Here is a 20736-nt window from a genome sequence, read left to right as displayed (position 1 = left end):
CAAGTACAGCGAAGTCAACAGAAAGTGAAAAATATCTTAATATTGTTCCAAAGTCATTCCTCTCACCCTGAAAACTACGTGTAAAAATAGAAATATACTTCTTTATAGGTTTTATAAAATAATTAAGTTTTGATTCATTTGATTATTTTTTTTGTGTGGATATAAGCATATGCTTACATAGTATGGCTGGTAGACTGGAAACGTTTATTTTTTGTCTATTAATTCTAAATGAGATAACAACCAGTGATTGATAATAAAGTCTCTGGTATGAATAAATTTGTCTGCAATCGTGAATTTAAAAAATACTTTAACCCGTCGTTCGTAAATGAAGCATAGAAAAATTCAACCAAATTAAGACAGCTAAGTGGTCGCGGCCATTTTTAGACTTTATTGATCTCCTTAAGAAGAAGAGCTCTATATAAATATATATGAAAATATTCAAATCTTAGATCTGAAATAATTTGCATTTTTTTCCAAAGGATAATTTATGGCTAAAGAAATCATATCTAAAGTTTTATGTTAGTTCCGGTGGTTGGTTTGTGGTCATCTAAACATCCTCCTTCACTGTTCTCAAGAAATGTGAGCGATAATTAATTTAATCATATTTATATTGAATCGCCAAAGTTTTGGGTTACATAGCAAGAAAATGAGCTCAATGGGCCTTCGTTAGAAAAAAATCATAATCGGCTTTGCTGCAGGCAATATTGATGGGACAATAAACCTCTTCCTGTGGCAAAGTATCCCCACGGAAGACTAACTGTATAGTCGTAAACATCAATTCATTCATAACCTTTACGGTTTGAACTTTAAACATTCAAGGGAATATATTCTTTTATAATGATCAGAAGGTATTGTGTGCAAGTCCTCCTAGGTGTATTTTTGATAAGATTCTAGTTAACATCCATATTTAACGTTGGTTATCAAAAAGATTTATGAATTTTATTTTATATTATCAAAAACCCTGAAAAAAAATTTCAGGCATATTATACATTTATTGCATGATGGTGATGGAGATATGAAGATTTATTTCCTCAGGGAAAATTATACTTTTCGAGGACAACGGCCGAGGAAATAAATGATTTTCTGGGGGAATGAATATTTATATCTTCATAATGTTCTTGCAATAAATTGTTTATCATGCCGAAGAACTGGTGATAATATATAATACTGGGTTCTAATCGTTTTTCCACTCTTATAAAGCAAAAACATTTTTCAATAATTCGAATTAATTATTTCTGAATAAAAAGGATTAAAGATGGTAATATAATCCGATGAATTTTATTACTTGATTAAATCGTGTGCTCTTCCGTGGGATTTTTCATGCGTATGGAAAGAAAATTTTCGTGGATTCCGAGGTTATTCACAAACACCTGACAACTTTTGCAGTGGCTTTCAGTTTATTAACAATCTAAGTCGAAAAAACTTCTCGAAAATTTAAATATATGTTTCTAATTGACAATTTTGAAGTGCGTGTATTACTTAAAAAAATGGTTATATTGTACCTATGAGAGAATTCCTATTCTTTAAGGTCAGGCGCAACCTATCTTCCTTTTTTTCTATTTTTCCTATCTCCACAATGGGAAGATTTCCACTTAATTTTATAATTATATTTTTATGTTATATGATTCTTATTTTATTTAGATGAAACGTGTTCATTGGAAAATGTATAGTATGGCTTTTTATAAGCATTCAAATGCATTCAGCATGATATTTTAAGAAATATTCTAGCTCCAAAAAGAGCCTGGTAATGTACCCTGTATTTTGGGGAATTAACAGCTTTAAATGTTAATAATTAAGGAATAAAAATCAAGGACAATTGTATAAAAATGAGGAACGTCTCATGTGTCCTTAAAAAACAGAAAATAATTAGTGGTTGTAAAATACATCGAATTCTATTTAATAATCATCACATCAGGCACGGCCGCCAAAAACAGGGGTGTTTGGCTTTGGATGTTTATTAATAAAGATAGTGTTTTTCAAAAGAGTATTGAGCTTCCGGATTCAAAGAAATCTTTTTATTCCCCTGGTAGATCAGAAGTATGTAAAAATCTACCTGTCAAAAGACTTCTCCTAACTATAAAGACTGACGAATTCCTATAATCAATTTGTTCTGTACAAAGGATCAGAAAATTAAGACCAGTATGATTACTGACCATCAAACAGAGTTTCATGGTTTATCATGTCTCTAAGCTTGAATACTGAGATGAATAAAGATGGTTGCCCTGTCCTTTATGATATCTAATACTCACGGGCACCTGCTATAAACAGAAAATCGTTATATGGTGCGATATAGGTTTCTTCGTGTATTTTGATTTTAAGCCAAATGTTTGTTTTTTTCAAATTGACTGAACGAGTTAGAATGCGCAAGGGCATTATAAGCAAACTGTTTTGTCAACATTATTAACGCATAGAAACCAACCAAGCAATTAAACATTAATTATTTACATGGTACATACACATCTCTCTCTCTCTCTCTCTCTCTCTCTCTCTCTCTCTCTCTCTCTCTCTCTCTCTCTCTCTCTCTCTCTGATGTGAACACATCGTTTGAACAGTTGACCATTTTATTTTATCTCTTTGGTTGTTGTAGATATTACAAACATATACACAATTTACATTTTATGCGCGAGTAGATGAAAAATAAACACTCATTATGGTTCTGTACATAGTATATACATGTATGAAGTATAAATGTACATTTTTATGTAGATAAATTTATAGGGATTAATAACCAGGAGGTGTAGCCTTCTCGTTAACGATACCGATAAATTTACATAACCTGCTTAATAAGTTCACATTGTGTAAGGAAAAAAAGCTAATTAAATTTGACAATATTTGGGCTAAAAAATATATTTTTGTATATGTATATTTTTCGTTTTTCAACAAGGTGCAACACAAAATACTAGTATAGTGAAATTCGTCTCCATTGACTCTTTTACATAAATTACATAACCTGTTACTTCTTTCAGTGTCATTCCATCTACCAGTTTCAATCGGTAATTTATGGTTTGAAGTTCAATTTATGGTACTCTCCCTAATTCTCCATATGTATTGGGAGTAGAAGACTTAAGATGAAAAACCAGTTAACAACATTTAACATGTATTCTTTCTATTATATCAACATTACTATATCCCCATACTTGATTTGATTTGAACACATTTTATTGTATATACATAAGATACATACATCCACATACTTCACAACCATATAACAGCATAGTTACTACGATCTTATCAAACAAATGTAACTGATGGTCTAGAGAAAGATGCATTTGTTTGACCCTTTCCAGAATTCCATACATAGCTTTAGTAGCCCTTTCAGTTGCATATTTTTTTGTCTGAATAAAGGAATCCGATGATGAAAACATAACCCTAAGATATTTAAAGATTTTAACAATCTTAATTTCTTTACCACTGTAATTTTTAAAAAAAAACATTATTTTTCATCTTCCCTTAATAAAAAAAAAAAAAAAAATTTCAAATATTAACTTCAAATTTCCATATCTTGTTGACAATATAATAGGAAACTATTAAGTTAGTTTTGAAGATCTTTAGGTATTTATGAGAGTAAACCGTATCATCAGCATAAGAAATAGTTAATAATCTTAAAAACTGATATTCAATTTCATATGGAATCGCAGAGAAAATATTATACATTGTCAATTAATTAAGAAACAATGCTAGTAGTTTAAATGGTGACCTTTTTGATGATTTTATTCGTGAAAATTCAATCTTTGAAAATTGTGGATATCATACTGAAAATGCATATCATTTTTCTTTGTTTGTCCTAAATATACTGAGGAAAGAAACCGTCTATTTTATCAAATATCAATGTTAGACTTGCAAAAACCAGTAACTTTAGATTTGTTGTTATTTGGAGATGATGACATATCATATGATGAAAATACTGTACTATTTAAATTAGTTCATAACTACATTTTAAAATCTAAGAGATTTAATTAAAATTATCATAACTGTAGCTATATATATATTTAAAGCATGTACATAAAAGTAGTATACTTATGCTGTAATTGTACTATGTAAGTTTTAGATTTTTTTTTCTCTTCCTCTTTCCACGAACCGGTTTTTGCCAACCCTTTTTTTTTTGCCCATCTTAATATATATTTTTATGCATATATCTTTATGCTTCATCATACAATTCTTTATATGTATTGCCTTGCACCTTATGGAGAAGGCTTACATAGGCATTGCCTGCTGCCTAATCCATTTACAATGTATGTAACTTTATATTTGCATAATAAGATATGTTCAAATCAATGCCCTTTTTTGGAGTTGAACTATGTTCAATTAAGCTCCTTAGGCTGTCACGCAAACTCAGAGCAAGAATAGTTTCTGTGGGGCAAACTACTCAATATAATGTCAATTTGGTATTCCGCGTTCAAATAATCCGTGTCAATCGATGTTGATAAAATACATGAACATATGAATATGATGTTAATAATATCAATTTCATATTTTCTATTCAAATTCTTATTAAAATTTAGATTGATATCTGGAGTATAATGAATTATTGTTTGTGTTTATGTTTTGTAACGAAACGTGCTTTTAAAAGTAGTGCTCTTGACTAGACGGACACGGTGGTGCGAAACAGCTTTGCCTTGTATAGAGTGTAATGAAAAATAGTTCATTGTTTGTTTTATACCTTTTAAAAAATATATACATTGAGTATATTAGAACAATTTGTATACGAATACCTTACAAGTTTTCGTGTGAAAATTCATTAAGGTCTTCCGTTTCCAACGGAAGACCTTTCTATTATTGTGCGGGTTAAGATTATTCTTATTTTTAGGGTCTTCCGTTTCCAACGGAAGACCCTCTTGTTTTTCTTCGGTTTCTTTTTATTAGGGTCTTCCGTTTCCAACGGAAGACCCTCTTGTTTTTCTTCTGTTTCTTTTTATTATTATTTTATTTTTTATTTTTTTTCTGACTCCTTCTCGGCTTTATATCTCAAAAAGTTTTCATCCGATTTCAACGAAATTTTCAGAGCGTTTGTAAAGTTACCGTGCCTCAAAGATATAAAAATTTCAGCATTTACGTCACTTCCGTTCGAATTTGGCGGCCATTTTTAAATTTACAAAAAGTGATTTTGTCCGGAAGAAATCTCCTTTAACTTTAAAGATATCGCTTTGAAATTTTTACTGGTGATAGATGTATCAATTCTATAATGTACTGGGGGGTTTAAAATTGTGTTCATCAATTTTGCTCAAAACCGGAAGCAGTTCCAATTTTTGGAAATTTTCATTTTTTTGAACAAAATAAGACAATACTACAGTCTTATAGAACTTGCCATGGTGAATTCAAATCTGAAATCCGTTTGAAAATCAAACAATGCATTAAAGAGATATCGGGGTTCAAAAATTGATTTTTTCCGGAAATTTTGATTCCGCGTCCTTGGTTTAAAAAATAGCGTAATGTTCAAAGTAAAATTAATTCGTACCAAAAATAATTGTTAAGTCGTGCTTGAACACATTCAGATTTTTTTTGTCAAGTCGTTCTTGAAATCAGAAAGGTTTTTGTTAATTCGTACTTAAAATCATTCGGATTTTGTTAAATCGTACCAGGAATAATTCGATTTTTTTCATCTTTTTATTTTAGTTACTCTTGTTGTTGGTTTAAGAGCTCTTCTAACAGGAACTTCCAGCTTTACTTCCGACATTAACGGAAGACCCACTCGTTGCTTTGCAACGAGCTTTGCTCTAGTTATTATTTTATTTTTTATTTTTTTTCTGACTCCTTCTCGGCTTCATATCTCAGAAAGTTTTCATCCGATTTCAATGAAATTTTCAGAACTTTTGTAAAGATACCGTGGCTAAAAGATATTAAAGTTTCAGCATTTACGTCACTTCCGTTCAAATTAAGCGGCCATTTTTAAATTTAAAAAAAGTGATTTTGTCCGGAAGAAATCTCCGTAAACTTAAAAGATATCGCTTTGAAATTTTTGCTGATGATAGATGTATCAATTCTATAATGTACTGGGGGGTTTAAAATTTTGTTCATAAATTTTGCTCAAAACCGGAAGCAGTTCCAATTTTTGGAAATTTTCATTTTTTTGAACAAAATAAGACAATACTACAGTCTTCTAGAACTTGCCATGGTGAATTTAAATCTGAAGTCCGTTTGAAAATCGGACGATGCGTTACAGAGATATCAGGGTTTAAAAATTGATTTTTCCGGAAATTTTTATTCCGCGTCGTTGGTTTAAAAAATAGCGTACTGTTCAAAGTAAAATTAACTCGTACAAAAAATAATTGTTAAGTCATACTGGAACACATTCGGGTTTTTTTTTGTTTAGTCGTTCTTGAAATTGGAAAGATTTTTGTTAAGTCGTACTTAAAATCATTCGTATTTTGTTAAGTCGTACCAGAAATGATTTGATTTTTTTTATCTTTTTATTTTTGTTTCTCTTGTTATTGGTTCAAGAGCTCTGCTTCTTACAGGAACTTCCAGCTTTACTTCCGACATTAACGGAAGACCCACTCGTTGCTTTGCAACGAGCTTTGCTCTAGTTCTTTTTTTTTTTTCTTCCTAGACGCGAACTTTGAGGCTTCATATCTTGCTTATTTCTGAACGGATTTTGCTCAAATTTTCAGGGCTAATGGACTTTACAAAACACTATCTTCATCAATTCATAAAAGTTAGAATTCCCTTTCCGTTAACGAGTTATTCCCCTTTTAAAAATTTTTAGGGCCTTTGGTTTCCAGACAAAGGCTCCGAGACTATGATAGCAGGGAATGGGAATCCAACGAATTTGAATAACAAAGACATTGAAGTTGTATACATCGGTTTTTGTTTTTGGATTACGTTCGTTATTTAGGAAAAGGTAGGGGGTCAAAAAACAGGATTCCAAAATGTGCAAAAATTTAGACATATTTTCCTTTATATCTTTTTAACGAAAAATTTTTTGTTAAGACATGTAGAATAAAAGTTGTGCAGAATATCAAGGGCTTTCATTTGACACCAATAAAAAAGGGCTGGCCCCTTAAATTAAGGGCCAATAGCCCCTAAAAGTTTTTGCTTAATAACTCAAAAACGGTTTGGATTTTGATATGGATGTCGCTGGAAAAGTTGTTTGTTGGGATCTCATAAAGGTCGTTACAATATTTTTTTGTAAGTGATTTGTGTAGTATGAGTGTAAAAAGCTTTACATGTTGACATGTACCTGTTTTCATTTGACAAGTTAACGAAAGTCTTTGTGCGTACAACTGGCATAAAGTTGCCGCAGAAAGTATGCTGGTTTATACAGGAGGCATTAATTTATAAGAATTTTTTTTTTGTTGGAGTTCATGCTTTTTTTTTTTAGGAGTTTAAGTCATTGTTGTTAAGTTCTTATAGTGCACAATCATTAAAAACGGCAATTGGAAAACAAAACATTCTTTTTCTTTTCTTTTTAACCACAAAATATGGAATTAAAAAACTCTATGCATTACATTTTATTTATTAACTCCATGCATTTAAAATCTACCTTGAATCAGAGCTGTGTGTGTGTGTACCATTACGTAAGCTCTCCCTCGCCCGCGGCCGAGAAAATCGGTCACCATGCTCGCGGCTGGACTACCTACCGGTCAGCGGTTATCTAATACACGAGAGTTGCGTCTCTCATATATGAGTTTATTTAGCCGCGAACTCAAGAATTGTTTTAGTTTTGATTACACAAAATCTTTTGTGGATTAAACGATTGGATGTCAAGTAAGAAATAGTTCATTTAATTAATAAAAGCAATGTCATTCTCTAAAGCAATAATAGACAAAGATCAATTGTGGGGTTGAAGTTTAAAATATATAACTTCTATTTGATAGAGTAAGGTCATTATATTGCAAACTTTTCAAATCTTCCTTGGTTGTGAGCTGTGCGTTTCTGTGCGTTGTACCTTTACGAAATATATTCTTTGCCCACGGCCGAGGAGATCAGCGACGGCTGCATTACCTAGCGGTAAGCGGTTATTTAATACACAAGATTCGCACACCGCGACTTACACTTACATGCATATGAACGTGTTTGAGTTAATATAGCCGTATATACAAGAACTGTTTTAATTTTATGTTATAAAAGTTTGTCCTACTTGTATATATTTAATTAAATATTTGAGTGTAAATGAATATTAATGAACGATATTACTCCAAATCGGAAAAATCGTTAGACATAAACTAATGGTTGGTTTGTTTATGTAAACTACTTTAAAAACTGTACAATTAATGTTTTAAATCAACACCCCCCCCCCCCTCAAATATTAAACATTTAAATGATGATAATCCCTCGCACATGGCTGAGGAGATCCGGCGCGAGTGGATAAGTGATCCGCGGTCGGTTCGTGTTCTTCTACATGTACCTTATGACGTGTTTATGTTTCATATTTTGCACGGACACAACTATATTTTATTATGTTTTCACCTATTATATTGGTTTAAGATGAAAAGATAAATTTATTTTACTTGTACAGTTGATTAAGCATTGATTTATACGATAGCGTATAAGGTAGTTTAAAAATCAAATCAAATTATAATCAAAGTTCCATGTTACATGTTTGCGGTTGGTGGTAGCACGATAAAGGAATGCCCTGAATTGAGGCATTCGATGATTATTTTAAAAAATATTCACATGAGTTTAAACAACTTTAGATTAGATTCTATCGGTCACATATTAATCACTACTGTAGTTTCATTGTGGAAGCGAACTCATTGCTGCCCCCCCCCCCCCCTCCCGCCCCGCTGATTGGTGCTCGCGCTGGATTTTTTTTTTTAATTGGAGAAAAGATAGCAAGATCTGTCGAAAATCATTTTTGGTGGTTTCTTATGTGTAACGTTTTGTTTCACTTTCCCACCCCTTTGTTTATTCGGCCAGTCTGTGTTAATTCAATGGCCGCATGCGACCGAAAATCCTGTGTCGCTTCAGCGCACACAGCTCAGAACATTTATAGCCCCATGTCATCAATTGTTATGTAATTGAGTAACAGTTGGAAGGGTGATTTTACTACATAAAATAATAAAATCATAATATAATCTATTTGAATTGAGTACCATGCGTATAGATTCCCATAATAATTAATTTTTTTATTACCTTTCTATGTTTACATTTAATTTTGTTCAAATAATTAATAAATTTTCTATCATTTAAATTGTGTGCTTCATCAAATACGTATTCCGATTACCTTGAAGTCATTAATTTTCCATTGGCTTTTGACAAAATAGAGACGCCTGACCATCCAATGAAAACAAATACACAGAGTTTGATTGACAGGTTTAGCCAGGTGCAGGTCTCACCCGATGTCCGAGGTTATGTGTGCTGCTTGTACACAGCCGAATGGTCTCAGTAAGAGTTATCGATGTAAATAAATAATAAAAATACATGCTTATCAAAACATGATCGTGCAAATTAAAGATGATTTAGGTTTGTTCCAATAGAAATCATGTTTCACTAACTGTATTTAATATTTTTTATGTAAAGCGAATTTTAATATTGTTTCAGTACTGAAACATCGCATGAAAACGTTAAATATACATGTAATTATCTGTTACTAGTCGTCTTTTAATATATATACCTTTCTTTTGTTTGTTAAAAATTCGCTCAATTTTGTTAAAGTAATGTAAAACACGAGCGCCATTTTGAAACAATTAACTTGTCAGAGAGTTCCGAATGAAATCTGATGAACGTTTCACACGGTTCTCGCACGCTTTGCTCGAAACGATTTACACGCTTTGCCCGAAACGCTAAACGGTTTACATGAAACTCTAAAAGGTTTACACGAAACGTTTCTTGCACGTAGGCCGCACGCTTTTTTGGTGTAGTAGTACGTTTTAGGGTCTGTAAATTTTGTCAGCACGCAATTCTAAACTTGCACATAGTCTTCAAAAATTTAGAAATATTTTAATATAGAAGTTATCTTTGAGAAAGGTTTACGTGTTTTGTAGGCGGGTTCAGTTTAAAAAAGAAATACAATTCCTGACATGAATCATGAGTACATACTGTTTATAACAATGCTTGCTACTCTTGAAAATTTAACTCGCCATTAAACATCTCACTTTTTAAAGAATGTTTGAAACGATTACATAAACTCTGCTCGACAAATAGTTTTCCTAAAATATTTTCTTCCTTTCTTTGTTTCAAAACACGTTTTATATACAGGCTTTCAATCACAACACGTTTTTATAACAAAAGCAGAACTGAAAGTATAGTCATTATAGACACCATATAACATATATTTTCAACTCGCAGCAACAACGGAAGACCTACTCGGGGCTTTGCCACGAGCTCTGCTCTAGTTAGTTTTACTTTTCGTACACTAAAATGTTCATACACGATAGCGTCATCAAGTTTTGTTTACATTCGAAGAAGATCGAAGAAAACGGCTTATAGAAGAAGAAAAGAAAATCAGGTTTTTGACAAATCCTATTAAAGTCTAGGTAAATGCTGAAATAACGTTTAACTGCACTAATTTGTATTTTCACCAGAAAGTCGGCAATTCCGTTAGATTAGAACTGTATACGTGCAAGCCGATGTTCGATGTTCACGTGTTTTCGTTTTGTGGTTTAGGTAGAATAAGGCCAATGTAAAATCTTCTGATTACGTTTATGTCTATGATATAAGAATCTATTATTTGAATATTGTATAATGAACCTGAAAAAAGACGTTTGTCGTGATTTGTATGTTTCATATTTGGTGTGTTTTGTTAGTCTGCGAATCTGAAAGTTATAATGATTGAAGTCTTGAGTGCACTGAATCTCAAAAGTAATTAAATATCTTTTTTACAGTGATTGAGGGTGTGTGTAAATGATATGACATTGATGTTTTAGTGGTATTTATTAATTTGTGCAATAGTATTTACTATGAGTGTACATGGTAGTGATCTGTGAAATCATTGTGCTGCTGGGTGTAAGAGGCAAAGTATTATGAGTTGGTAGGTTTTTATTCCGTGAAATAAAAAAAGGTTAATTTGAAACCCCTTATATGATAGAAATCTTACTCAGTTTTGCACTTTACAACAAATGCATGTATGGTTTAACTAAAAATGTGATGTTGATTTTAATAAATAAAGAACTTATCAAGAGTTGAAAAACATGGAGATGAAAAAATAAACATTGATTATCGAGATTAAATCGTAGAGTTGATCATTGAGATTAAATCGTAGAGTTGAGCATCCAATGGTAAACGGAACAAACAAAGAGATGAACATTCTGGAGACGAACTTTCCAAAGAGAGGAATTTAATGCAAATCAAGGACATATGGGACTAGAACAGTTATTTTTCTGACATACATTAATAAAATGAAGGGCGTATTGATATGTGAATGTTCAGTTTATCAACTTATGATGAGAAAATTTCGTTTTTAAAATTGAAACCAATATATGCCAAAGAGATATATATCACCTTCTTGTTCTATTGATAGGAAGAAACAACAAAAAGGTGCTTGTGGTAGCAGTGATGTTGAAAAAAGTTTGGTTGGTAATTTTCACCAAGGTTCTAATACATTTCCAAAATGGAGTCTAGGAAGGCAGTGTGTTTCAAATGCACTCATCAGTATTTTGTACAAGTATCTCAATTTAAAGGAAGTTCTGGATTGGACTTCAGGAGATATAGATTTCATTTTGAAAAATGGGGATGAGTGTTTAAAAACACATTGCTACGATGCTCTCTCAGGCAATATAAGTGAATCATTTGTGGAAAATGGTCCTTTTCTGTCCCTAGAGTCGTCTATATCTATGTGTTTTATTGAATCGTCTTGAACATGTATCTTTATTTGTGAAGAAACGTTCTTAGCCAGCTGGAATATTTCTAACTTATGGGTCAATGTCAAAGCAAAGTTCTTTGAAATTCTTTTCACTCTATTGTCCATTATTTAAGCAGGGCCCCTTGAGATGGTGACTATTTCAATGCTGTCTAGTTATTAACGTACATTGCACAATTACAAACATAATACTGAAAATAAATTTATGCAAGTTCAACTCCCATGAGTACTTTCAGTACTTTGATTATGACTTAAGTTTATCTTTTTTATGAATCATCCAGCAACACTATTTGGGAATCCGTGTAAACTAGAACTGAATAAACGGATAAGTGATTTAGATTAAGTCTGATTTTCATCTGTTATGAGAAGAAGAAATAGAAAGTATGTAACATCATAATAAATATAACAAGGGCAGTGTGCTTGTGGATCAAGGATTCGCCGCCTTTGGCCTATATAATCAGCAAAAGACAATTCCACACAATAAATTCTTAGAGAAAACAGTTCCAGAAGATGCATAAAGCATCCTTTCAGTTTGGTGTAAATCATAGCTGTAATCAATAAGTTATAACAATATTTGCACATTTCAAATATTTATTCAATTTGAATTTCTCTATTGACCAATTAATGGCCCTCAAGGGGCAACATGAAGATTATACAAAAAACTTTCAATAAACATATAGAAGAGGGAAAGAGTTGGATGATTGAAAGAGCCAGGAACATTTAATAAGTATATATATTATGTATGTTTTCATACTCAATACATATGTATATTTATATTAAACACCCATACGTAAATATGCCAAAATACATATAAATCTTACATAGTTTATCATATGAATAATGACTAAAAAAAATATTTTACTCAGTAATACAAATTATTTAGGCATTAATGCCTTTTGTAAAACGCATGTATATTGTAAAAATTAGAAGGGGTTAGGATCTTGTTTTGAAATACAGTTATGACTTAAGCATTTGGTAAATGAGAAAGAATTTGAAACAGAGACGTTTTATTTTATTTTATTTTTTTTTTTTTTTCATTTTTTTAAGGGGGGGGGGGGTCAAATGCCTCATTCGTCTCTAAGTAGTACATAAGCCGCTAACGCATTTGAATTTTTAGTAGGCCTAGATATTATTACTTCCTTCAAAGTGATGAATCACAACAATAGATATATGAGCTGCAGAGTGCTAAGTTAATTACAAATTAACCAGACCAGGGACGTATATGCGAGATTATATAATCATTTCCTTATCGTCTTGATATTAGCATGAAAGAGCAAACGAATGCATCACGTGGGTTTATGTGTGATGTCCAGTAATCTCTTGAAATAGACTAGGTTAACGTGTAAAAGTGGGCTGGTACCAACTTTCGCAATACTCTGTAAAACGTTAAAAATAAAAAGTCACGAGGTGTAACAAACACACGTGATTCTTTACATAAATACCCGGAAGATTTCGTATATCGGTAAACCTTAAACAGAATCTCGGAAATGCAGTCTCTCATTCTGTCGATTGTCGGGCTCTCTGTCCTCTGTCATCTGTCGTGGGCCCGGGGGTGCTGCGTCCCTAAACAGTGGACCGGGGACATGGGCTTTATGGTAGGCACCAACAGGAACGGCAAGGCTGGATACCAGGCGGTGAGTGTACTGATTATTGACCCGATGTTTACTTACAGGCACGTAGCATCATGAGGGGCCTCCCCCCCCCCCCCCCACCCACACACTTTTTTTGCGTAGCAAAGAATTTTCTTAAATTTACATACAAAAAATTGAATTAAAATGGAATTGGCCCCCCCACTTTTCTGTGACCATATAAAAATTGAATTGAGAATAAGGAAATAAACAGTGAAATGATAAAAGAAATCAAATTAAATATGTTCATTTTGCTATTCTTTGCGACTAACTTTTGATTAAGTTTCACTGATGTTAGAGTTGAAATATACGGATATGGTACACATGTATTATATTTACCAAACAAAAGAAATCTGACGATTTTACATTGAATTTTGATGTCAAGGCGGCGCATTGAAAACCGTCAAACTGGTGGAAATCTCAGAAGGAGACCTTTTAAGGCCATGCAATTGCTTAATAAACTATACTTTGACAAGACAAGGTATATAGAGCTTTATGCAGCTCATCATATTTTTTTTCACTGATTGTTATGCCCCCCTTCGAAGAAGGGTGGGCATATAGCTTTGCTGCTGTCTGTCGGTCTGTTGGTCGGTCCACCAACAGTTTCCATTCATTTTCTTTCCAGAGGATGAACATATTGAAATTGAAAAATTCCAAATATTTGCAGTTTCCGCTCATTTTCTTTGTGGATATTTCCAAGGGGGGGGGGGGGGCGGGGAGGGGGCATAAGTGTTTTACAAACATCTCGTTTAACTAGAATTAGGCCAAAGGGATTAATTATCAAGTACTTTTGACACACTAACTGTTGTCAACAGTTCTAAAATATATAAAAAAAAAATGACTGCAGGAGACATTCACAGTAATTAGACTTTCAGGTAAATATAACTCGATTTTTTTCCCTAAAAAAACAAGAATGAGAGAAAATGTAAATGATGACATCTTGAAATGAAAACAAAAGATGAGAAATAAAGAATAATTCTTATTTCCGTTCATTTGTAAGGTGTTTAAAACACAGGAGCAATAAGAAGCGTTAAAATGATGCTGCGAAAAGTTTTCGGTTGCGCCGGGTCACTGGTCGAAGGCACGTTGGTCAGTTTACCAGGAATGATCTATTCATGCCACGGACAAGAAACTTTTCACATTGATAATCTCTATCCTGATTTACGTTTTGGTGAAATTTCAAGAGATTATCTTTTTTACTAAAAGAATAAGAGAAAATGTCTCAATAATTTCCGAACAACCCTCGTATATTATAATTATATAGTTTTCACTATATATATATATATATATATATATATATATATATATATATATATATATATATATATATATATATATATATATATATATATATATATATATATATATATATATATATATATCTCTGAATACAAGTAGTTATAGCTGGTTTAGCTTGCATTGCATAGATCTATGAAGACAAAGTCAATAAATATACAAATAGTTCACACAGATTTCTTTAAGATCAAAATCCAGTTGGTAAAAGGTGCCGAAATTTTAGATATAAACAAATTCTTGCAAAGATAACAATAGCTTTGTTTGATAAGGTGTATTGGGGCTTAATTTTGGGAAAATCAATGGAAAATCTTGTTTTTTCCTAGTTTTTTCTATTTTTTAAATGGAAAATTAAGAAAATAAGTAACAAATGACAGGGTTTTGGCCATTTCTAGCTATTAAAATTTATCTATTATGCCAACAGTCTCTCCAAAAACAGTATTAAACAAGTTTTAGACCCCCTCTTTCTAATGATGTCAAATTAAAGAGATATGTGTATAGGGATCTGAATAGGTATCCAAAATACTTTAATTTCCAATTATTTAATTAATATAGAGTATCAAGAAATTTTTCAATTTTCAACATAATTTTTTAAAGCAGTAAAGTACGGGAAAAAATGTTACAAATCAATTTTGACATTATAATAACCTCACTAGAATTAAAACAACTCTCAAAATTTATTTATTAGATCTTGACCTTGAACTTTTACAACTTTAATGTGACGAAAATTCATGCTCAGGTTCGACACAATCCTTTGAATAACTTATGATATAAATAACTTGAATTAGCTATATAGCTGAAAATTATTTGGCTTGATGAGAAGTTCCATGGTTTTTGCAAATTTTAGTCAGATGCATGTTTGATGAAATTACAAAAATGATTTTTGCAAGAAATATATATAACAAAAAGTTGCAAGTTTTTGACTACTAATATTTGTTATATGGCCTATTCAAGAAGCAACCTGAATCAAAGATAAGTTTAACATGCAGGCACCTGATATTATATATTTTTCTCACAATGAAAATATATATATGGATGTACGTGTATTTTCATCAATTCTGTAACTGTACACCACCATGTGTGCATCGGTGCTTGATTTCTTCACATGGTTTATTTCAAAGTCTGGGAAGGAGACATGCATGATTCGTGAATAAGTGAATCAGATATATTTTTAATAATATGCATGCATTGTAAAACTCAGATTTGAGGCAGTGTGAATTTAGAATGAGTGATTTAAAAGTAACTGACATCAAATTTCTTGATGGTATATAGTGGGGGTTTTATTTTTCACAGGGAATGGTGAAAATTTTCTATGATGCAAGGAACGGAAAATTTGCAGAATTCTCAAAGGGGGTAGTTGATGGACGACCATTTGAGGGTGGAGTGATCATGGATTTTGAAACAGTATGTATCAACAGAATTGAAGAAATTTTGATATTATATAGGCCTATACCATCCAATCCAGGTAAATATATGTATACTAATAAATTATTGAATAACCTTGTTAATCTAACTATTTATTCAAATAAAAAATATTAGTGAAAAGGATCACTACCTTTAGTGGTGTAGATTCCTTACTAAATGCAAGAAATTATAACATCCGCATAAAATCATGAAAAGCACCCCTCATTGATTGTAAAATCTCACTATGATTTTTTGAGATTTGAGAGCTATAATAAAGAATTAAAAGTCTGTGTTCGCGATTTTATATTCTTGCGATTTGATACAAAACGGCGGGATCCTAAAGTTGAGTACTCATGTAAAAAAATGAATCTACAGTATTGATAAGGAAGTGGAAAACTCCATTGTTATCCAGAGTACCTTAAAGTTACCTAGCAATTGCATGTTTTGGTCAGCTCTGTTAAATATGGAGCTGTACATGAAAGTCTGCAATCCACAATCCTCAGCTGGCTTTGGAAGTGACTCTACCGTACTCTGAATAAATTTATTGTCGAGGATGTCGGAGTAGTTCCAAGTAGAAAGTCTGTGCCCTGTGAATCTAAGATGGCTGCATATGCTTTGTTTTTCAGGGAGTTCAGTACACGTTCATGGATGGACATTGTAACACTACCCGACTGAGTCAAAAGGAATTCAAGGAGGCCTGCATTCCAGGTAAAACTTACATACTGCAGTAATGTTTATACCTGTGAACCAGGTAAGACTGATATATATATATATATATATATATATATATATATATATATATATATATATATATATATATATATATATATATATATATATATATATATATATATATATATATATATATATATATATATATATATATATATATATATATATATATATATATATATATATATATATATATATATACCTGTGTGCCAGGTAAGACTGATACATATACCTGTGTGCCAGGTAAGGCTGATAAATATACCTGTGTGCCAGGTAAGACTGATACATATACCTGTGTGCCAGGTAAGGCTGATAAATATACCTGTGTGCCAGGTAATACTGATACATATACCTGTGTGCCAGGTAAGGCTGATAAATATACCTGTGTGCCAGGTAAGGCTGATAGATATACCTGTGTGCCAGGTAAGACTGATACATATACCTGTGTGCCAGGTAGGGCTGATAAATATACCTGTGAGCCAGGTAAGGCTGATAAATATACCTGTGTGCCAGGTAAGACTGATACATATACCTCTGTGCCAGGTAAGGCTGATAGATATACCTGTGTGCCAGGTAAGGCTGATAAATATACCTGTGAACCAGGTAAGACTGATAAAATATACCTGTGAACCAGGTAAGACTGATAAATATACCTGTGAACCAGGTAAGACTGATAAATATACCTCTTTGCCAGGTAAGACATATATATATATATATATATATATATATATATATATATATATATATATATATATATATATATATATATATATATATATATATATTTTTATACCTGTGTATCAGGTAAGAATGGTAAATATACCCGGTACCAGGTTGGACTGTTATACCTGTGTTCACATACCCCAGAATCATCTTTTGCAAATTTAAATCAGCATGCTCATTTTGTAGAGAACACTTATCCACGATATTTAATGTATTTTTAGAGATTTTTAACAAACAGCACTCTCCTTCTCCAAAACAGTTCTGGTACTCACAGCTCATAAAGGTCTAATATGTGCCTCATTTCAAATTGTAAGAGTGATCATAATTTATAATGAAAGATAGAAAAAATTTGTTGAATGATTTACAATGGATCCAGTATATAAATAGTGCCTGTTTGGGAGGGTAACAGTTGAAATTGACACCCCGAGAAAACCATTGTCAACCGACGCGAAGCGGAGGTTGACAATGGTTTTCGAGGGGTGTCAATTTCAACTGTTATCCTCCCAAACAGGCACTATTTATTTTGTTATACTGAATGTCTTTTTTAAAAATTTTAAGAAAATTTTACTGCTTTTATATAGGAATAACGTGAATTCTACAGCGAACCGTACGCGCATAATTTTCGCGCATGTAACATTTTTTAATGTTACCCGTTGCCAAGTGCGTTGCTAACGCTGAGGGTAATAGTAAATATTATTAACTGCGTCTTAACCAATCAGATTTCAGTATTTAACATGAAAGTATAACAATGCTAAATGATTAACCTTTATCTACCATATTCTATGATAAAACTCAAAGCCATTTATTTCTGATTACATAATGGGGGGGGGGGGGAGTGGGGGGATCAAATTAATGTTTCCCTGTCAGCTGATGATACATCTTCCCAAGTCAAGGGTTTCTGATCCGCATAGCTTCTCACAAGAAGCTATGCGGATCAGAAACCCTTGACTTGGGAAGATGCTGATGATAATGCTTTGAGATGGAATAAATAGATACATAGCAGCTTGTTGTGTACATTAGTGGAAGCCATGGCTGTGACAGAAACATGATTATATTAAGATTCTGTTTTTAGAGGAAGCCAAGGCAGTCAGTGATACACACATGGGGACAGCTGATGACAGCCTGGATGTCACCGTGTACCAGATGGCCCGCAAACGCATCGGAGGGAACAGCTACTTCACCATCACTAACAAGCTGTGTGTCCCTGTGGGGGAGACCATCACTGGGACCCTCCCCATGAGTGGTAAGCACGAGTGGAAGGGGGATGCCGCTTATGGAATGAAAGTGTACGATTAGAAGGAATACAAAGTAAATGGAATGCTGGTATTATGTTGTGAAGATTATGCTAAATATGGTTTTACAGTACCAATCTGACCCAACCTAACACCAGAGTAAACCCCAACTAAACCGTGGGTTTATTTTATGTAATGATTGTTTCCTTGTACATGTACTATATATATCGGGATTCAGTAAATGAAATGGTAACATCTATGTTGCTTTAGGAATTCAGTTTATGTAATGAAGATGATATATTTTTGCAGGTATGGGGTATATGTCCACCGTTGGGTACACAGGGATTGAACCAGGAATTAAAGACCCCAGGGTCTTTGACAAACCCAGGATATGCAGCAGCCAAGTAGAAGAGGTAAAATACAGTAAAACATTGTTACAGGGAACAAGCTTATTAAGAATTCATGCTTACAACAAAGTCAGAAATGTATGATAAACAAACAAAATACAGCAGGATATGTTTATTACAGATACTAGTAGTTTGTCCCTGGCACTTTGCTAAAGGGATGTCTTACAGTACATTTCACTAGTGACAATTTATTTCTGGGTTGTTCTGTTCTTGTCATTATTGCCCACTTTGTTATATCTTGAAAAACATTTTTGAAAATAAAAAATTTTACTTAATTAATTCACGTAAACTTTATCCATGTATCCGATTCAAATCTACCGGTAACTATAAAGGAAAAAACAGTCTCCTATGAATTGTTTACTTTACCAAATGTATAATCAAAATGTAATACTTGTATTATGGTCTTATTAACAATCATGGACATTAATATCCATGGATTTTATGAAATTAAGGGGGTTTAGAATACTTGAATGGGTGAACAATAGTTTTTGTCACATTTTGTGAATTAATCAAACAACAAAATCAACAAATTAAATGAGTGTTCAGTGAATAATGGTGAGACCACACTCCACAGTGGTTCCCTCACAATATTCCTGACAAGCAATGAGACCACTGTGTAAGTGAACTCACAATATGTCTCTTGTATTGCAGGGCTTTGTGGATCTTTACCTGAAGTTTGGATTTCTGAACCACGAAATGTCCAGTATTTTCTAATCATAAATGAAAACTATACCATATATCCAGGATGAAATCTCATCACTTCCGTGAAACTTTAAATTTTGTGATCTGCACTTTTTTGTATTGACAATGTTCTTGTAACTTTAATATCTGATCATTCCTTCTAAATCCTTTTTGATTTGCATTCATACTTAGTCATAATATCTGAAGCCTTCTGGCGTTGAGTTGATGCTTCAATCTGTACAATTTCTTTAGAGAAGAGGGGGCTTGTTTACCTCATTGTTTTGTGTGTTTTTTCTAATGGAAAAGTTTAACGTACTAGAATGTGTACTTTTTTTAAAGTCTTTTCTGAATAAAATTAACCAAAACTAGGTAAAGGTTTGTTATTTTCGTCCTATTCTCCCCCAGATGTTGGATATACTTATAGAGATACTGAGGTATATTGGGATTTCAATATCACACCAAGATCTGAGGTCATGGTAACAGTTGCCATGCCAGCAGAAATGACCTGGACACAATAACTACAAAAAGCACATGACTTAAATTGATTTGATTTTGATAATATACCAATTGATTAATAAATATATTTGGTAAATTAATTTGAATTTATCTTAGAACAAATAAATTTAAAGGTCTCCATTTACGATTTCAGATCACAAAAAATTAACTTCACGTTGAAAGCACCGATCATTTTCTTGGTCCGCGTAAGTCTATGTAAAGTCTATAGTATGTACCCAATGTTTCAAACAGTTCATAAACATAGTATAACCACGAATTGTGTGAACATTAATAGTTTACAATGTTTAAGAAATCGGCATTGGAAGTTTTGTCGAAAGAAATGATTACTGTCTTAGAAAGGAAATTAAAATATTTGTAACTGTTTTAAGAATAACAGATTTAAA

The 20736-nt window shown here is 32.5% G+C and overlaps 1 protein-coding gene across 1 annotated transcript; it reads left to right on the top strand.

The window, feature by feature from the left end:
* The first annotated feature begins 13138 nt into the window (after positions 1-13138).
* On the top strand, positions 13139-20204 carry LOC128164673 (ependymin-related protein 1-like). The gene is made up of 6 exons (XM_052828651.1): positions 13139-13371; positions 15952-16062; positions 16689-16770; positions 18590-18760; positions 19059-19162; positions 19808-20204. The coding sequence occupies exons 1-6, from the start codon at positions 13225-13227 to the stop codon at positions 19868-19870; spliced, it is 678 nt and encodes a 225-aa protein (XP_052684611.1). The 5' UTR covers positions 13139-13224; the 3' UTR covers positions 19871-20204.
* The last annotated feature ends 532 nt before the right edge of the window (positions 20205-20736 follow it).

The sequence above is a fragment of the Crassostrea angulata genome, chromosome 10, assembly GCF_025612915.1.
Source record: "Crassostrea angulata isolate pt1a10 chromosome 10, ASM2561291v2, whole genome shotgun sequence".
Classification (NCBI taxonomy): Eukaryota; Metazoa; Mollusca; class Bivalvia; order Ostreida; family Ostreidae; genus Magallana; species Magallana angulata.
Note: the sequence above shows the minus strand (reverse complement) of the source record. Positions and strands in the feature narration are given on the sequence as shown.

Coding starts and splice junctions, on each gene's coding strand:
- LOC128164673 (XM_052828651.1), top strand. CDS start 13,225: ATGCAGTCTCTCATTCTGTCGATTGTCGGGCTCTCTGTCCTCTGTCAT. Junction 16,771..18,589: donor CAAGGAGGCCTGCATTCCAG/GTAAAACTTACA, acceptor TTCTGTTTTTAG/AGGAAGCCAAGGCAGTCAGT. Junction 18,761..19,058: donor TGGGACCCTCCCCATGAGTG/GTAAGCACGAGT, acceptor ATATTTTTGCAG/GTATGGGGTATATGTCCACC.